This window comes from Chelmon rostratus, chromosome 6 (assembly GCF_017976325.1).
Source record: "Chelmon rostratus isolate fCheRos1 chromosome 6, fCheRos1.pri, whole genome shotgun sequence".
Taxonomy (NCBI): domain Eukaryota; kingdom Metazoa; phylum Chordata; class Actinopteri; order Chaetodontiformes; family Chaetodontidae; genus Chelmon; species Chelmon rostratus.
Genome location: NC_055663.1, coordinates 25710440 through 25723697, shown reverse-complemented (window position 1 = coordinate 25723697; position 13258 = coordinate 25710440). Strand labels below are relative to the sequence as shown.

Below are 13258 nucleotides of genomic sequence, written 5' to 3'. Positions count from 1 at the left end.
TGAAGTCATCGGGTCATGGAGTCTTCATTTAGCATTTAATGTAAAAAGCAAAACTCCTGTGATCATGCTCTGTATGATAACACACATGCAGGACACACCCCCTCGGGTCCAGAAGAGGTCACTAAGATTACCATGTAGAAAAGCTTTACATGCTGATCAGACACGATGAGCAACACTGCCTCCAAAACAATCAACTGTTACTATTGTGGTTGTTTTTAAAATACTCTTCTGTAAGTTTTACCACTTTTGGAAAGGCGGCAGTGGACATAAAATACTTACAGACTAACAGGAAAAGGTTTGCAGCCAGATTGAATCATTTTAATTTCATACAGGTCTGCAAACAGCAACACAATGCTTTGGCTACGGCTAGCGAGCAGACTGCCAACGGTCTGGTATTTTCCTGACTTGAAATTAGCTTTTCTGGAGCTCCTTCGTAGTAGAATGGTTGCCACGTATGTTGCATGGCTGCATTGTTCCAACTGTCACTGGTTTGATTGCAACTGGTTGCCTTTGTTGCATGTCATACTTGTTGTAATGCTTACATCAATTGACATAGCTGTTTTACCATTATCAAGCTGGTTAAACACATAATGGAATGTATTTCATCCATGTAGTGTTTCAAAATTACCTACTAACAGTAAGTGATGAAAATGTCTAAATCTTCTTCTGCAAACTGTATATTCTGTCAACTTCTGGTAGAAAAATCATATTCAGTTAACTTTTACAACATTAAGTCAGTAACATAAACTAACTGTAAATGTCACTCTTCATCATATGATCGGTGCACTAACTGAAGACATACGTTGTGTTACAGCATTACCAAAGGTTTCCTCTCAGCTCACTGTTGATGTTGGCCAACCCCAACAAAGTGCTAAATTACTTCCTTCCAACAACATCTTTAAACCTTTTTTAGTCAAACTTTAAACCACTTCACATCACTAAAACCGCCTCACAAAACAACTTGAAAATCATCTTATCCTCGCTGGTGTGAATCCTTTACTTTAATTTGAAAAAACAAAACAAAAAACCAAACAGCATTTACAGGGTGGAGCATGCTGTGTTTGTCTCATATAGTCCCGAAGCTGACAAAGAGCAGAGCAGGATCACAAGAGACCAGAGGTCACAGTTGACTTTGGTCACACGGTCAATAGTCCCCCAAGCCAGACTAAATCTAATATCTCCTCCATTGGTTTAATGGTACCCACACCAGGGGTAGGGGGCTGTGAGTCACTGGCGAAGGGGCCTAAAACATCATTAAACACCAGAGTGGCTCTGACTGAAAACTATTTCGGGTGAAGCGTCACACTGCCTGTGGTTGAACCAAAGATTAGTTTTGGATTCACATTCCTAGTGCTGTGATGCTCCAGCTGGCAGTCAGCCCTGTTGTTTGTCCGTGCAGACACAAACTGAACACATTTACCTTCGACAGGTGATGTCCTAAGCCTGGTACACAGTCCGTTAACATCTCCATAACACTCCTGGATCCTGGTCAGTGACTCTGCTCCTCTCAGCTCCATGAGCGAGCGCAGCTCCTGCAGTGAGCAGCTGAACTCTGCTTCGTGGTTGGCCTCGCCACGTCGGCCATGTTTGGACCCACGAAAAGCGTTGTTGGCCATGTCTCCTTGCTCTGGGACTTGACAGAGGCCTTCCCAAAAAACACAGACTCAGTGGTCGGTCTGAGTTGCAAATCTGGCCTGAGTGGGACTCTGTGACTGTGGGAAGTAAACAGATCAGGTCACTTCAGAGGTTTCAAGGAAAAACAATAAGTAAACTCTTGGGGGAAGATGCAGGAATACTACCACACAAAGGGCATGACTGGACACCAAGGTCATGTCTTTGGTATTGTTTCTGGGAATGTGGTGATTTTCACTCTCAAATCTATTCATATATTCATTTATTTAATCTTTATTTAATCAGGCAGTTTAATTGACATTACAATCTCTTTTTCCAGAGAAACCTGAAAACCAGAAACACTCACAAGAACACAATCAACAGAAACAATATATTAAACAATAAACAAGGAATTCATAAAAAAGCTACAACAATAAAGAAAAAAAAAAACATCTGACTATAAAGCTTTAAAATCTCCAAGGGGGATGAAGGACTCTGTGGGTTCATTCCATTAAAAATGTGCATAGTACCTGAAACCAGATCTGCCAACATTGCTGCATATAGAAGCGACATCTAAGATTAAGTGGCTACTGGATTGTGTACTGTAGTTACTAGATTTAAGTGAGAGAAGACATATTAGGTAGTTTGGAAGTTTCAACAGCAAAACTTTATGGATGAATAAGATGAGATGGCTATTTTGTCTCGATCTTAAGGAAGTCTGTCCAACTGTGTGATACAGAGAACACACGGTTTAGCTGCTCAAGTGAAAATTACATATACATTACCAGGGGTTTTAAAAGACTGATTCTGATATGTTTGTATAACTCAGGCTATTCAAATTTGACTTTTTCTGCCAAAAAAACCCATCATGTCAATAAAGTAAGAGGGATTTATGATATGATTCAGCTAAAAGTTGATAAAATGTAATATTCAAGTATCACATGACTGTTTAGCAGTCAGTTAGGAAATGTTCAGCATAACTTTAAAAATTTCTGAAATCAGTGTTTTATATTGCTTCTTGAGTGAACTGAAAAACTCTTAATTCTTCCAGAAGTGCTGGGAGTGACAGATTAATATGTTATATGTAAATGACTATTACGTAATCCATATTTGACCCATTCTAGTCCCAGAACCAACTTCAGCTCTGAGCACACTTTGTTCAAGGGCAGCATCAGGAGTAAACATTAAATCCAGACAACTTAATAGCAAAAATTACTCATAAAAAAGTCTCTTAATCCTGGGCAGCAGGGCTACATTTCAGTGTCTAGCGTCATGTTTGTTCCCTCATCTCACCTCATCACTGTTAGTTATCAGCTGTATGAGTGAAAAGCCCTTAATCAACCAGGCAAGGCAAGACAGCCAAGACCTGACAGACCAGATCAAATCTCCATCCAGCAGACCGCTCTGTTCTCAAACCCCATTAACAAAAAATAAGCACACTTTAATTGCTGATTAACTTTGAACAGACTGAGTCTGAATGGATATTTGTGTGTGGTATTGAGCCTATTGGTCTGTGAACTGAGAGCCTTTACATTTGTTCTTCCAAGTTGTGACCTCTGTGCCTTCAGCTGTAATCTGTGTCAATCAGTCAGGCGAGGCTTAATCTGAGCAAGAGAGAAGCAGCCTGTTTAAGGCGGAAGCAGAGAAAGAAGAGCTACTGAGATGTGAACAGGCTGAACACAAGTCATGACAGTCAAGCTGTTGGATAAAGCTTTGCCGCTCAATGTACGAAGTTAGATCCTCATGAGTGATTCCAACCAATGGTCCAAAAACACAAAGTGATTGAATTTACAACAGGAAACACAAAAGAGCTACAAACTTTCACATCAGAGAGGCTGCAACGTGACAATTTGGATTTATACTGAAGAAATTCTCTATTGATCATTTACTATTGGCTCTAATCTAATCTAATACTAATCATCACAGCAGAACATGAAACTACACAAGCTATAGCTGTGTGAAAGAGCTGAATAAACTCAGTAGCCAGCCCTCCACACTGAAGAAATACATGCAATTAACAAAAAACTATTCAGAGCCAGTAATTCCTGATAAAACATTATTGTCACTTCATGACTGCAGCACTGACAAGAAAGGCTTTACTTACAGAAACTTCCCCCATCGCCTCCTGTTAGCAGCAGCTGCAGGTATTAGTGGCAGTCCGATTACTCTGAGCAGCGTCACATTTACAGCTCCAGAAACAGCCCATAACCCAGCCACAACTCCTTGGCTGGCACTCTGCAGACCTGTTCTACGACCCCAGTTTATTTCCAAAACCAGCCTGTTTTTCAGAAATTCAGTTTGACCTTCAGCAAGCTCACTGTCACAAGCAGCACTCCATCGGAGGAAAAAACAGGAGCTGGCTAAATGATTATCTGAGGAAAGCCTCGCTTAATCTAATTAGACAATCTGTGGCTTCAGTGAGTGCCAGAGGGACTGCGGCTGCAGCTCCTCCTGCTGAAAGGGACACAGCAAGTCTACACAGACCAGGTATATGCAGACCACATCTTAACCTGCTGCTGCAGCTCCTCCTGCTGAGAGGGACACACCAGGTCCACACAGACCAGGTCTACACACACCGAATGAACGCACACCAGGTCTAAACAGACTTGAAGAGAACATGTAAAACTGAAGACTGAGGTGGTCAGACTCAGGAAGCAACTATCAGAAAACACCCTAGCAACCATTTAGCATCTCCTAGCAACCACCAAGAAAAAAACATAGAAACCTGCTATCATACCATAGCAACCACTGTGAAAACCCCAAGCAACCAGCCAGAACATCCCAGCAACCACCAAGACAAAACCTACCAACCCATCAACTGTAGTGCTCTAACTGCATTAGAGTTGTTGTTCATTACACTTTATTTAATTTCTTTCAGGAACACACAAAACTCAAACACACTTCCCTTCCCCCCACAGGCTGTCGTCAGGTGGCACACACACACACACACACACACACACACACACACACACACACACACACACACACAGGTGGATTACAGCACATAGAGACACAAGAGGATTAACTGAATATACCCACACACAAACACACACAGGGTGATATCACTGTTTCACATTTGCATGATAATGTTTTCACACTGAGCTAACATGACCTTTGACCTCACACTCTTAAAAGGACTACCACTGCAGTACTCTAAGGACTCATTGGACAGATCAGCACAGGACTCACCACATCTCTCCACACATTCACCACTATCAAATTTATGATATACATACTTAATCTAGTACACACTTAACTGCATGTTACAACTCAGATCTGAAGTAAATCCAAGACTGTAATTGTTCAAATAAATGAATTATCCCCATGAAGAAGATTAAAGTTTGTGAAATAAACTTGCTGGACTGGTTCACTGAGCACTGGGCAAGTTGACCTGCAGTCAGCTCATCTGTCTGTTCATAGAGTGTGTGTGTGTGTGTGTGTGTGTGTGTGTGCATGTATGTGAGCTGCCACCCAGTGGTCACACGTAGTCAAGCCAGCAGAAACCACTACAAATATCCTAAGTATTTTACTGTTAGAGGAAAACCTTCTATATATCACATTGTACTGTCATACCGGACTGAAGGACTGAATATTAAAACTAAGAGCTAAGTGATAGATATTCTTTTTTGTGCATTACTTTTTCATTACTACTGTTTACTGTTTTGCTTTTTTATTATTATGTATATAATGTTTTTACTGCTCGCTATTTTGATATTTTATTATGTATAGTTTGCTCTTTATAGTCTTATTTCACAATTTTTCACTTATTTAACTGTGTGTAAAGCTGCTGCTGCACTGCAATTTCCCAGCTTGGGATAAATAAAGTATATCTATCTATCTATCTATCTATGAATGGGGAGAGCCATGATAACAATAGCAAAACAAACAATTGTCTTGAAAAAGTTAAAGGTAACCGAGTCAGCAGTCTCAAGTTTTCTGATCCTGTTTCAACAGGGAGAAAGAGAAATCAGTCATACAGAACAAGAAAAGTTCCTGGCAAATGCAAGACCATACCCAAAATGCAAATGCAATTCATCTATAATAATCTTAACTTTCGTGGTGACCTCCACTATGGGACGGTCACGTGCATATCCTGTGCACAGCTGATCGCAACGTCACTCATCAACATGGCGGACTGGAATAGAGGTATTGTTCTTTGACACGTATTCACTTATAAATGTTTAGCATTGACCGTCTCCAGCAGTACATAGCTAATGGCACAGCCGTCGGATGGATCATATAATATAAACGGCAGGTCGGATCAGCAGTGTGCTTTATGTCTGTATCTGTGTACCTCACTTACAGCAGAACACAACCCCGGATCTTAGCGAGCAGGCTAGCGTTAACTAGCTGAGGAATTTAGCTCTGTAGTACTTAAGAGTTCGTAGCTCCTAACATCAAACAGGTCTTAGCGACTATGAACGGAAATATTTACTCAGTCCTCATGTTTTCCGTAAGTTAGATACTTGATATATGCACATGACCTAACATTACGAATAAAATCCATGTGTATGTGAGGCTTGTGAGCTGCCTTGTTTACTAACGTTATAGCTGACTAACTAGACTCCGGAAAAAACATGGCCTATTAAGGGAGACTAGAGAACATGTAAACAGGACACAGTTACTTAGTACCGGTACTGGTACCATGTGTCCCCTTACCGATCGTTAAATCAAAACCTTATCCCTAAACCCACCCTGTCGTCTGCTCGGATTTTTTTTACCTGGCCCCAACCTTACTTTACCCTGACGTTAACTCCAGTTGTCTCTGCTTGTTACGACAAATCTCAACTTAACCTAACTTGAGCCCCAACGAGCAATGATTTAACTGGAGGGAACCACTATTTAGATCTTAGAGAAGATTGTCTATTCTCATCTTTTTGACTTTTTAAATGACCACAGCATTCTTGAAATTTTCCAATCTGGTTCTAAAACATTGCACAGCACAGAATCAGCACTTTTAAGGGTTTTTAATGACATCTTTTTAGCTAATGACTCTGGTCACTCTTGTCCTTTTAGATTTAACTGCTGCTTTTTACACAGTGGACCATGACATCTTAATTGCTCGCCTGGAGCAGTGGGTGGGCATCAGGGGCCAGGCACTCGCTTGGTTTAGGTCCTACCTATCTCATCGGTCATTCTGTGTTGGCCTTGGTGACTCTGTGTCCTCCACTGGGGTTCCATAGGGCTCAGTGTTGGGCCCGCTTCTATTTTCTTTATACCTTCTCCCACTTGGGTCCATTCTCAGGAAGCACTGCTTTTTATTTCATTGTTATGCGGACGACAGCCAGATTTGTGTCCCCCTTAAAAAGGCTGACTCCTCTGCACTTAAGCCTAGAGATGCACGAAAATTATCAGCCCGATAGTTATCGGGCCGATAACAGGAAATTATGACGTCATTCCGATAAGTCCGATATCATGACGAAAAATCAAGAATACCCCCTCATGCCAGAAAACAACTTGTTAACTCGGTCATAATTTTGCTAGTTGCTGACTTGAATTAACATTCGCAGTATTTCTTCACGTTACACACAAAAAATAGAAACATGAACTTAAATAGGCCGAAAGAACGTCTGGCAAACGAGGGAACGGGGGAATGTACGTTACACCTTGAATGCAGCATGCGGTACAGCGTGCTTATGAAAACAGAGTTCAGACTTCTTCAAAGTTTCCGAAGGAGACAGTTCGCTGGTTATTCGTAACAAATGTTCCAAGCGAGTTCCACTAGGAGCGAGAAATGGCACATGTTGGAAAAGAAGCACTTCATTTGTTACTTTGATTACTTGGAGGCAGAGTTAGAGAAACAGAAACTGAGCCGTTAGATCAAATGTAAAGAAGTTACAACCACTTCCTGTCAGTTTTCACTTCTGATAAACTGAAAATATTTCATGTTAAACCCTGTTACCGTGGTTACTCAGTGTGATCTGTGATGTCAGTGTTGTCTGTGATGTCACAGTGTGATGTCACAGTGTGATGTCACAGTGTGATGTCACAGTGTGATGTCACAGTGTGATGTCACAGAGTGATGTCACTGTGATGTCAGTGTGTGATGTCAGTGTGTGATGTCAGTGTGTGATGTCAGTGTGTGATGTCAGTGTGTGATGTCACAGTGTGATGTCACAGTGTGATGTCAGTGTGTGATGTCAGTGTGATGTCAGTGTGTGATGTCAGTGTGTGATGTCATCATGTGATGTCACAGTGTGATGTCACTGTGTGATGTCACTGTGTGATGTCACCGTGTGATGTCACCGTGTGATGTCACCGTGTGATGTCACTGTGTGATGTCAGCGTGTGATGTCAGCGTGTGATGTCAGCGTGTGATGTCAGCGTGTGATGTCACTGTGTGATGTCTGTGTGATGTCAGTGTGATGTCAGTGTGATGTCAGTGTGTCATGTCAGTGTGTGATCAGACCTGATCAGTCACCTGAAACATAACCACCGCATTGACGGAGTTTGGAAAGCGTATGAGGACGCCCGGCCTGCTAAAGACGCTAACGTTAGCAAGGCAGCCGCAAAGAAGCCACCAGGACTTACGCGACAGAGAGGCTTTCGAAAAGTCCAAGAAATTTGCCAAAGATGACCCACGGGCTAAGGTTATTGAAGATTTAATCATGGGCGTGATGGTGCTTGACTTACTATGGACTGCCCTTCTTCAGTTTGTTTACATAGATAAGTCTAAGTAAGGGATCATGTATCTTCCTTCAGGATGACATAGAAGCCCGACGCAACGCTTCTCCGTAGGAAACTGCTCACTATACGTTATCCCGCTTAGGACACGGCTTACTACTAAAGCATTCAATAGTGTGACACAAAATACTGATTAAAACATATTTTATTGATTTAAAATGAGCCTACTCTCGCCTGTCACCGCTCTCACTGCGCAGCGGCTCTGAAAGTAAACAGGTACGTTGCCTAGCAACCGCCTCTCACTGTGCGCAGGCCGGCAGGCAGGAAAACTTATTTCTTTACAGATATTCAGCGAAATCATGTCAAATATCCCAGACCCGAGAGAGATGTAGCTGGAGACAGAGTTTGGTTTACCGCTATTTTTTTGGACTGATGGATAAAAGTCCTGCATCAGCTGATTTCTGCTTTCAGCGTCAGACATTAAAAAAATCTGTCTCCAGTTTTGGCTCCACTCAGCAGTCTTTTAGCAGACCGATCGTCCATGCTGTGTTTCTCTTGGTGTTTTTTTCGTGTCTGTCGGCTTCAATCTGGTCAATCTCTGCGTCCTCAAGTCTTTTGTGTCTTAATATCGCTCCTCTTGTCGGTCCAGCGTTGTTCTTTACTTTTCTCGTTTTTTTTTTTTTTGCTGGGGACATCATTCTCCAGCCAAGTGTTTGGTCCTCTCCAAACAAATTAAAAATAATGTACGGAAAATGTTCCATATTTTGCCTCTCAAATCAGTTGTGATGCGATGTGTTATTGAGCTTGGTACATTAAGGGATTGCCCCTTTAGTCTGACTGTTAGGAACACAGCTGAATTTTCGCGATTGACCAATCAGAATTGAGTATTTAAGAGTGCTGTCTTCTAACTTCTGTCAGTGCGATATGCACTGTGCATTATTTTTGTTGTCATTGAGGAATGCACTTTTTCAGTTTGTTTAAATAGAAATGTTTGAATCTAACTTGTGCCAGTGCATTAATTTTCTATGTATATTTATTTTTTGCAAACTTCTGGAATGCACTTTTTCAGTTTGTAATCCTGATGCATGTATTTGCATCATTTCAAGGGGCCTTTATTTTTTATATCAGTAAGTAATGCACCTTATTTAAATTGATGTGAGATATCAAATAGGTTTGTTTGATAGCTTTAAGAACATGTTTGAGAGGCTTACCAATAGTTTTTCATTGGAAAAATAAATATCTCTTCATTTAAAGAGTCAAAACTGATTTTGGTTTTGTTCGTGGTATTGATGTCATGATGTTAGGTATATGTGTGTGTTATCGGTTATCAGTATCGGCCTTTAGGAGCTGAAAGTTATCGGTTATCGGTATCGGTTTTAAAAAACAGTTATCGTGCATCCCTTCTTAAGCCACTTTTAAACTGTTTGGATGATGTCAAAGCTTGGATGTCTCAAACTTTTTAAATTTTAATGAGAACAAGACTGAAGTGATTGTCTTCGGTGGTACTTCTGCGACCTCCCCAGTCGACCTGGGTTCCCTGGCGCAAACCCATAGTTAGCAATCGGGGGGTAAAAGTGGACGCGGAGCTTAGGTTCGACAGCCAGATTAAAGGATAACTTTCGTCTTTTACAACCTGGACCTTATTTGTAGCATTAATTACGACCATTTACTCACCCAGACAACACCAAAGTAATGCTCATATTAACCTTCAACTGCAGATTACCAGGTCAATAATTTCAAGTAGCGCTAATAATGTGAAAAATATAAAACCCCTGCTGTTTATTAATTCACTGGTTTAGCAAGAAACAGACGTTCCCATCTCGGATTCTCAATTAAATTCCCAGAGAATGAACAATGTCCTATGGATATTCCTATACCAAACTAATTACAGGGGAAATAGAGGCTAAGATCTGAGACAGAAAATACCACCTCAATAATTTGATGTACAGCCCTGATTCTTTAAGAGTTGGGGCGCTGTGTAAAAGAAAACAGAATTCAGTTTTCAATTCAATCCTGTTCAAGTGGTGAACCTTGCCCCATCCTTGCTTGTGAAAGAGCCTTTTGTAATAAACCTCACCAAAAGTCAAATTCTACACTTTTGCATGTTCAGCTGACATGAAGTGTACAGAAGGCTCAAGACTTTGTTTTCTTATAATCAGTTTCACATTTGCCAATGAATAGTAGGAGTCTAACTACAAAAACCTACTGAGGACACAAACATAATGTCTACACCAAGTGGTTCCACACAGTCAGCACTTTAACCACTGTTTCATTTCCCATCTGATGTGTGTGTGTGTCTGCCTTTCCAGGTCATGGCTCTGTGGACGACATGTTGGATGCTGAAAACAAACGACTGGCTGAGAACTTGGCCACCAAAGTCTCCAGACTTAAATCTGTGAGTTACAACTAATGACTACCCGCTTTCTCTATTTCTAATACATTTGTTAAAGGTTTGCAGTCAGAGGCGATTCTTCAGTCTGACCTACAGTCCACATGACTGTGGATATTAAGATGACACTGATATGAATCAGAAAAGAGGGTTTAAGGATAGAACGTGTCATAAATTTTAAAGATTATAAAGCCCCTCAAGATACATTTATTTTTTGATTTTGGGAAATCTACATTTCTCAAAAAAAAAGATAAAAACTTAAGCCTAAGACTTATCCTTAGTCTAGGACCTGCCATTTTAACTTTGAATTATCTGTCCTGTCTCTGAATCTAACAGCTGGCATACGACATCGACAGAGAGGCTGATGATCAGAATGAGTATCTGGACAGCATGGTGAGTCCTTCTTGTCAATGAAACAACATAGAAAATATAATTTGCTTCTTTTTTTTTTAAATTTACATGCCACGTCCTTGGAAAGGTCCATTTTCTGACTGAGTGACAGGTGTCCGTTTAAATCATATGTATCATCTAATCTGAGATATTTCTTCCATTTTTGTGGAAGGCTCACTTTGTTTTGCATTTAACAACACTTCCTGTGATTTTTAAACAACTGTTGTGCATTTAAAGCCTCAAGGGCGCTGCAGTTGATGAATGGCAACAAAATGATGATCGCGTCAATCCGTGTGACTTTTGGTTCGAGCTGTCCTCGACAAAAAAAAAAAAGTCCAAGTTCTGCATCATTTGCGTACACATCGTACCCCCCCCAAATTCATGCCATATTCACTTTACCAAGATCGTTTGCAAAATATTAAAAAGTGCAAAGGTTAGATGACGTCTGAGTGCTGTATGTTCTACCTAAAATTGGGTGTGCAATCTCAAATATAGGCCTGTTGTTTCAGTTTCTAATATTTGTTTTACATATTTTATTTCACTTTTTTATGACCCTCCACAACCTCTTTCCATCCTCTTCTCCTTTTCCTTTCAGGACTCAAACTTCCTGAGTGCGACAGGTCTGCTGAGCGGCAGCGTGAAGCGTTTCTCCACGATGGTCCGATCCAGCAGAGACAACCGCCGCATCCTCTGCTATGTCTCTGTGGGCTTGGTCCTGGCCTTCTTCCTGCTTTACTACCTGGTCTCCAGGATTCAGCGCTGACAGGAAAACCAGATCACCCAGGAGCTGGTCCTGATGTGGAGCTGAGACTATAGGCTCTGACATCATAATCATCTCTGTGGTTCTCTTGTACAGGAGAAGACTTTTTATTCTGCACCAAAGTGAGAAAACAAACAGGAAGTAGACAGAGAAAGCAATCAGTTGTTGAACTGTCCTGAACGGGGTGTTGGCCAGCTCAGTGGGGCAAACATAGTGGGTGTGGTCATACCAAAGATGCTGTGTCTATTTACAGAGAAGAAGAAAAAAAAAAAAACAAAATATCCCCAGACTTCAGGGCATTTCAACTCAGCACCACATTTGTCCATTCCTGCTGCAGCCAGGAAGTCCTCATATGGGTAAAGAGAAGGTAGAATGGCGCCCACCACAGCTGAGTTTGATAGGCTGATGGTACTGTTTATCAAGACAAACTTGTTTCACAACATATCTTTCATCACAGAATAGCTGCATCTCAGTGCACATTGGAAATGAAGGACCAACTCAGAGCTGCAAACAAACAAAGTAAAATTGTGAAGTTGATGATGATGATGGCTACAGAAAGGTCAGAGGGAAAATATTAAACCTCTGTAGAACATTGTACTTTTTCTAAGTGCGACTGTTTTTCCGAGGTCAAAGTTTGATGTCAGTGTGTATATTTTATTATTTCCTGTCACTACGAAACAGAAAAGCTTTTTTTTTGTTTGTTTTTTTTTCAAAGATGTTTAGAATTCAGACAGCGAAAACACTGTTATATGAGAATTAATATATATTAGTATATATATATATACTAATTTGTATGTAGTGTGGAATTTGGACACAGCAGGTGACAGTCTGCTTGTCAGAGCAGGATGTGACAGTGCTATCTGCTATTGGCTGATCTTCAGTGCGCCAGGTGTTGTCACCTGTTGATCCTGCAGTTGTCAGGAGACGAGGCTAAAGGCAAATACTCACCCCACATACAGTAACATGTGGTTGTATTTTTTCTAAAAAGTTTTACTTTGGGTCGATGAGAAGTTTTAGCTTGGTGCGTTCATGGTTCTAATATTTGATATTAAATGATGAGACCTGTTCCGTTTATGGTTTACAGGGACGTTTTGTATCACAATGTTTTGTCTTTTTTATTCCACATCCAGTTGATTAGCACAGCAGATCACTGATGAAAGAGACTGGAGGAGACTGAAGAGGGTTAAAAAGAGTTTCTGTCTCTGTGTGTTTACATTCCAGCTGTCTGGACTACTAATCAGCCACAGCAGACATTTAATATTATTAATACACATGTGACAAATTGTTGTGTAAGTTGTTGGGGATAATTACTCCTTTTTACATGATTTATTCAGATTGTTCAGTGAGGTACACTGAAATAGTTCTGGGCTTGCAATTTTATAATACAGTCTTCAATAAAGGTGTAGATTTGTATTTCCATAACCACAGAATGACAGTTTGGACAAAATGTAAATATTTTATTTTACAGCCAAATGAGAATAAAT

The 13258-nt window shown here is 40.7% G+C and overlaps 2 protein-coding genes across 2 annotated transcripts in view; one reads left to right on the top strand and one right to left on the bottom strand.

The window, feature by feature from the left end:
- The window catches only part of LOC121607383 (plasma membrane calcium-transporting ATPase 1-like), a 34005-nt gene extending 30191 nt beyond the window's left edge, over positions 1-3814 (bottom strand). Inside the window, exons 1-2 of the mRNA XM_041938128.1 lie at positions 3716-3814; positions 1421-1712 (exon numbers count right to left, since the gene is read on the bottom strand). Coding sequence (XP_041794062.1) covers positions 1421-1616 — 196 coding nt within the window. The 5' untranslated portion in view covers positions 1617-1712; positions 3716-3814. The remainder of the gene's footprint in view (positions 1-1420; positions 1713-3715) is intronic.
- Positions 3815-5724: 1910 nt separating this feature from the next.
- On the top strand, positions 5725-12861 carry bet1l (Bet1 golgi vesicular membrane trafficking protein-like). The gene is made up of 4 exons (XM_041939230.1): positions 5725-5757; positions 10545-10630; positions 10961-11017; positions 11610-12861. The coding sequence occupies exons 1-4, from the start codon at positions 5739-5741 to the stop codon at positions 11775-11777; spliced, it is 330 nt and encodes a 109-aa protein (XP_041795164.1). The 5' UTR covers positions 5725-5738; the 3' UTR covers positions 11778-12861.
- Positions 12862-13258: the final 397 nt, after the last annotated feature.

Excerpts from the sequence above, each read along its gene's own strand:
- bet1l (XM_041939230.1), top strand. Across the intron at positions 10,631-10,960 it reads AAGTCTCCAGACTTAAATCT|CTGGCATACGACATCGACAG; the intron begins GTGAGTTACAAC and ends TGAATCTAACAG. Across the intron at positions 11,018-11,609 it reads ATGAGTATCTGGACAGCATG|GACTCAAACTTCCTGAGTGC; the intron begins GTGAGTCCTTCT and ends TTTTCCTTTCAG.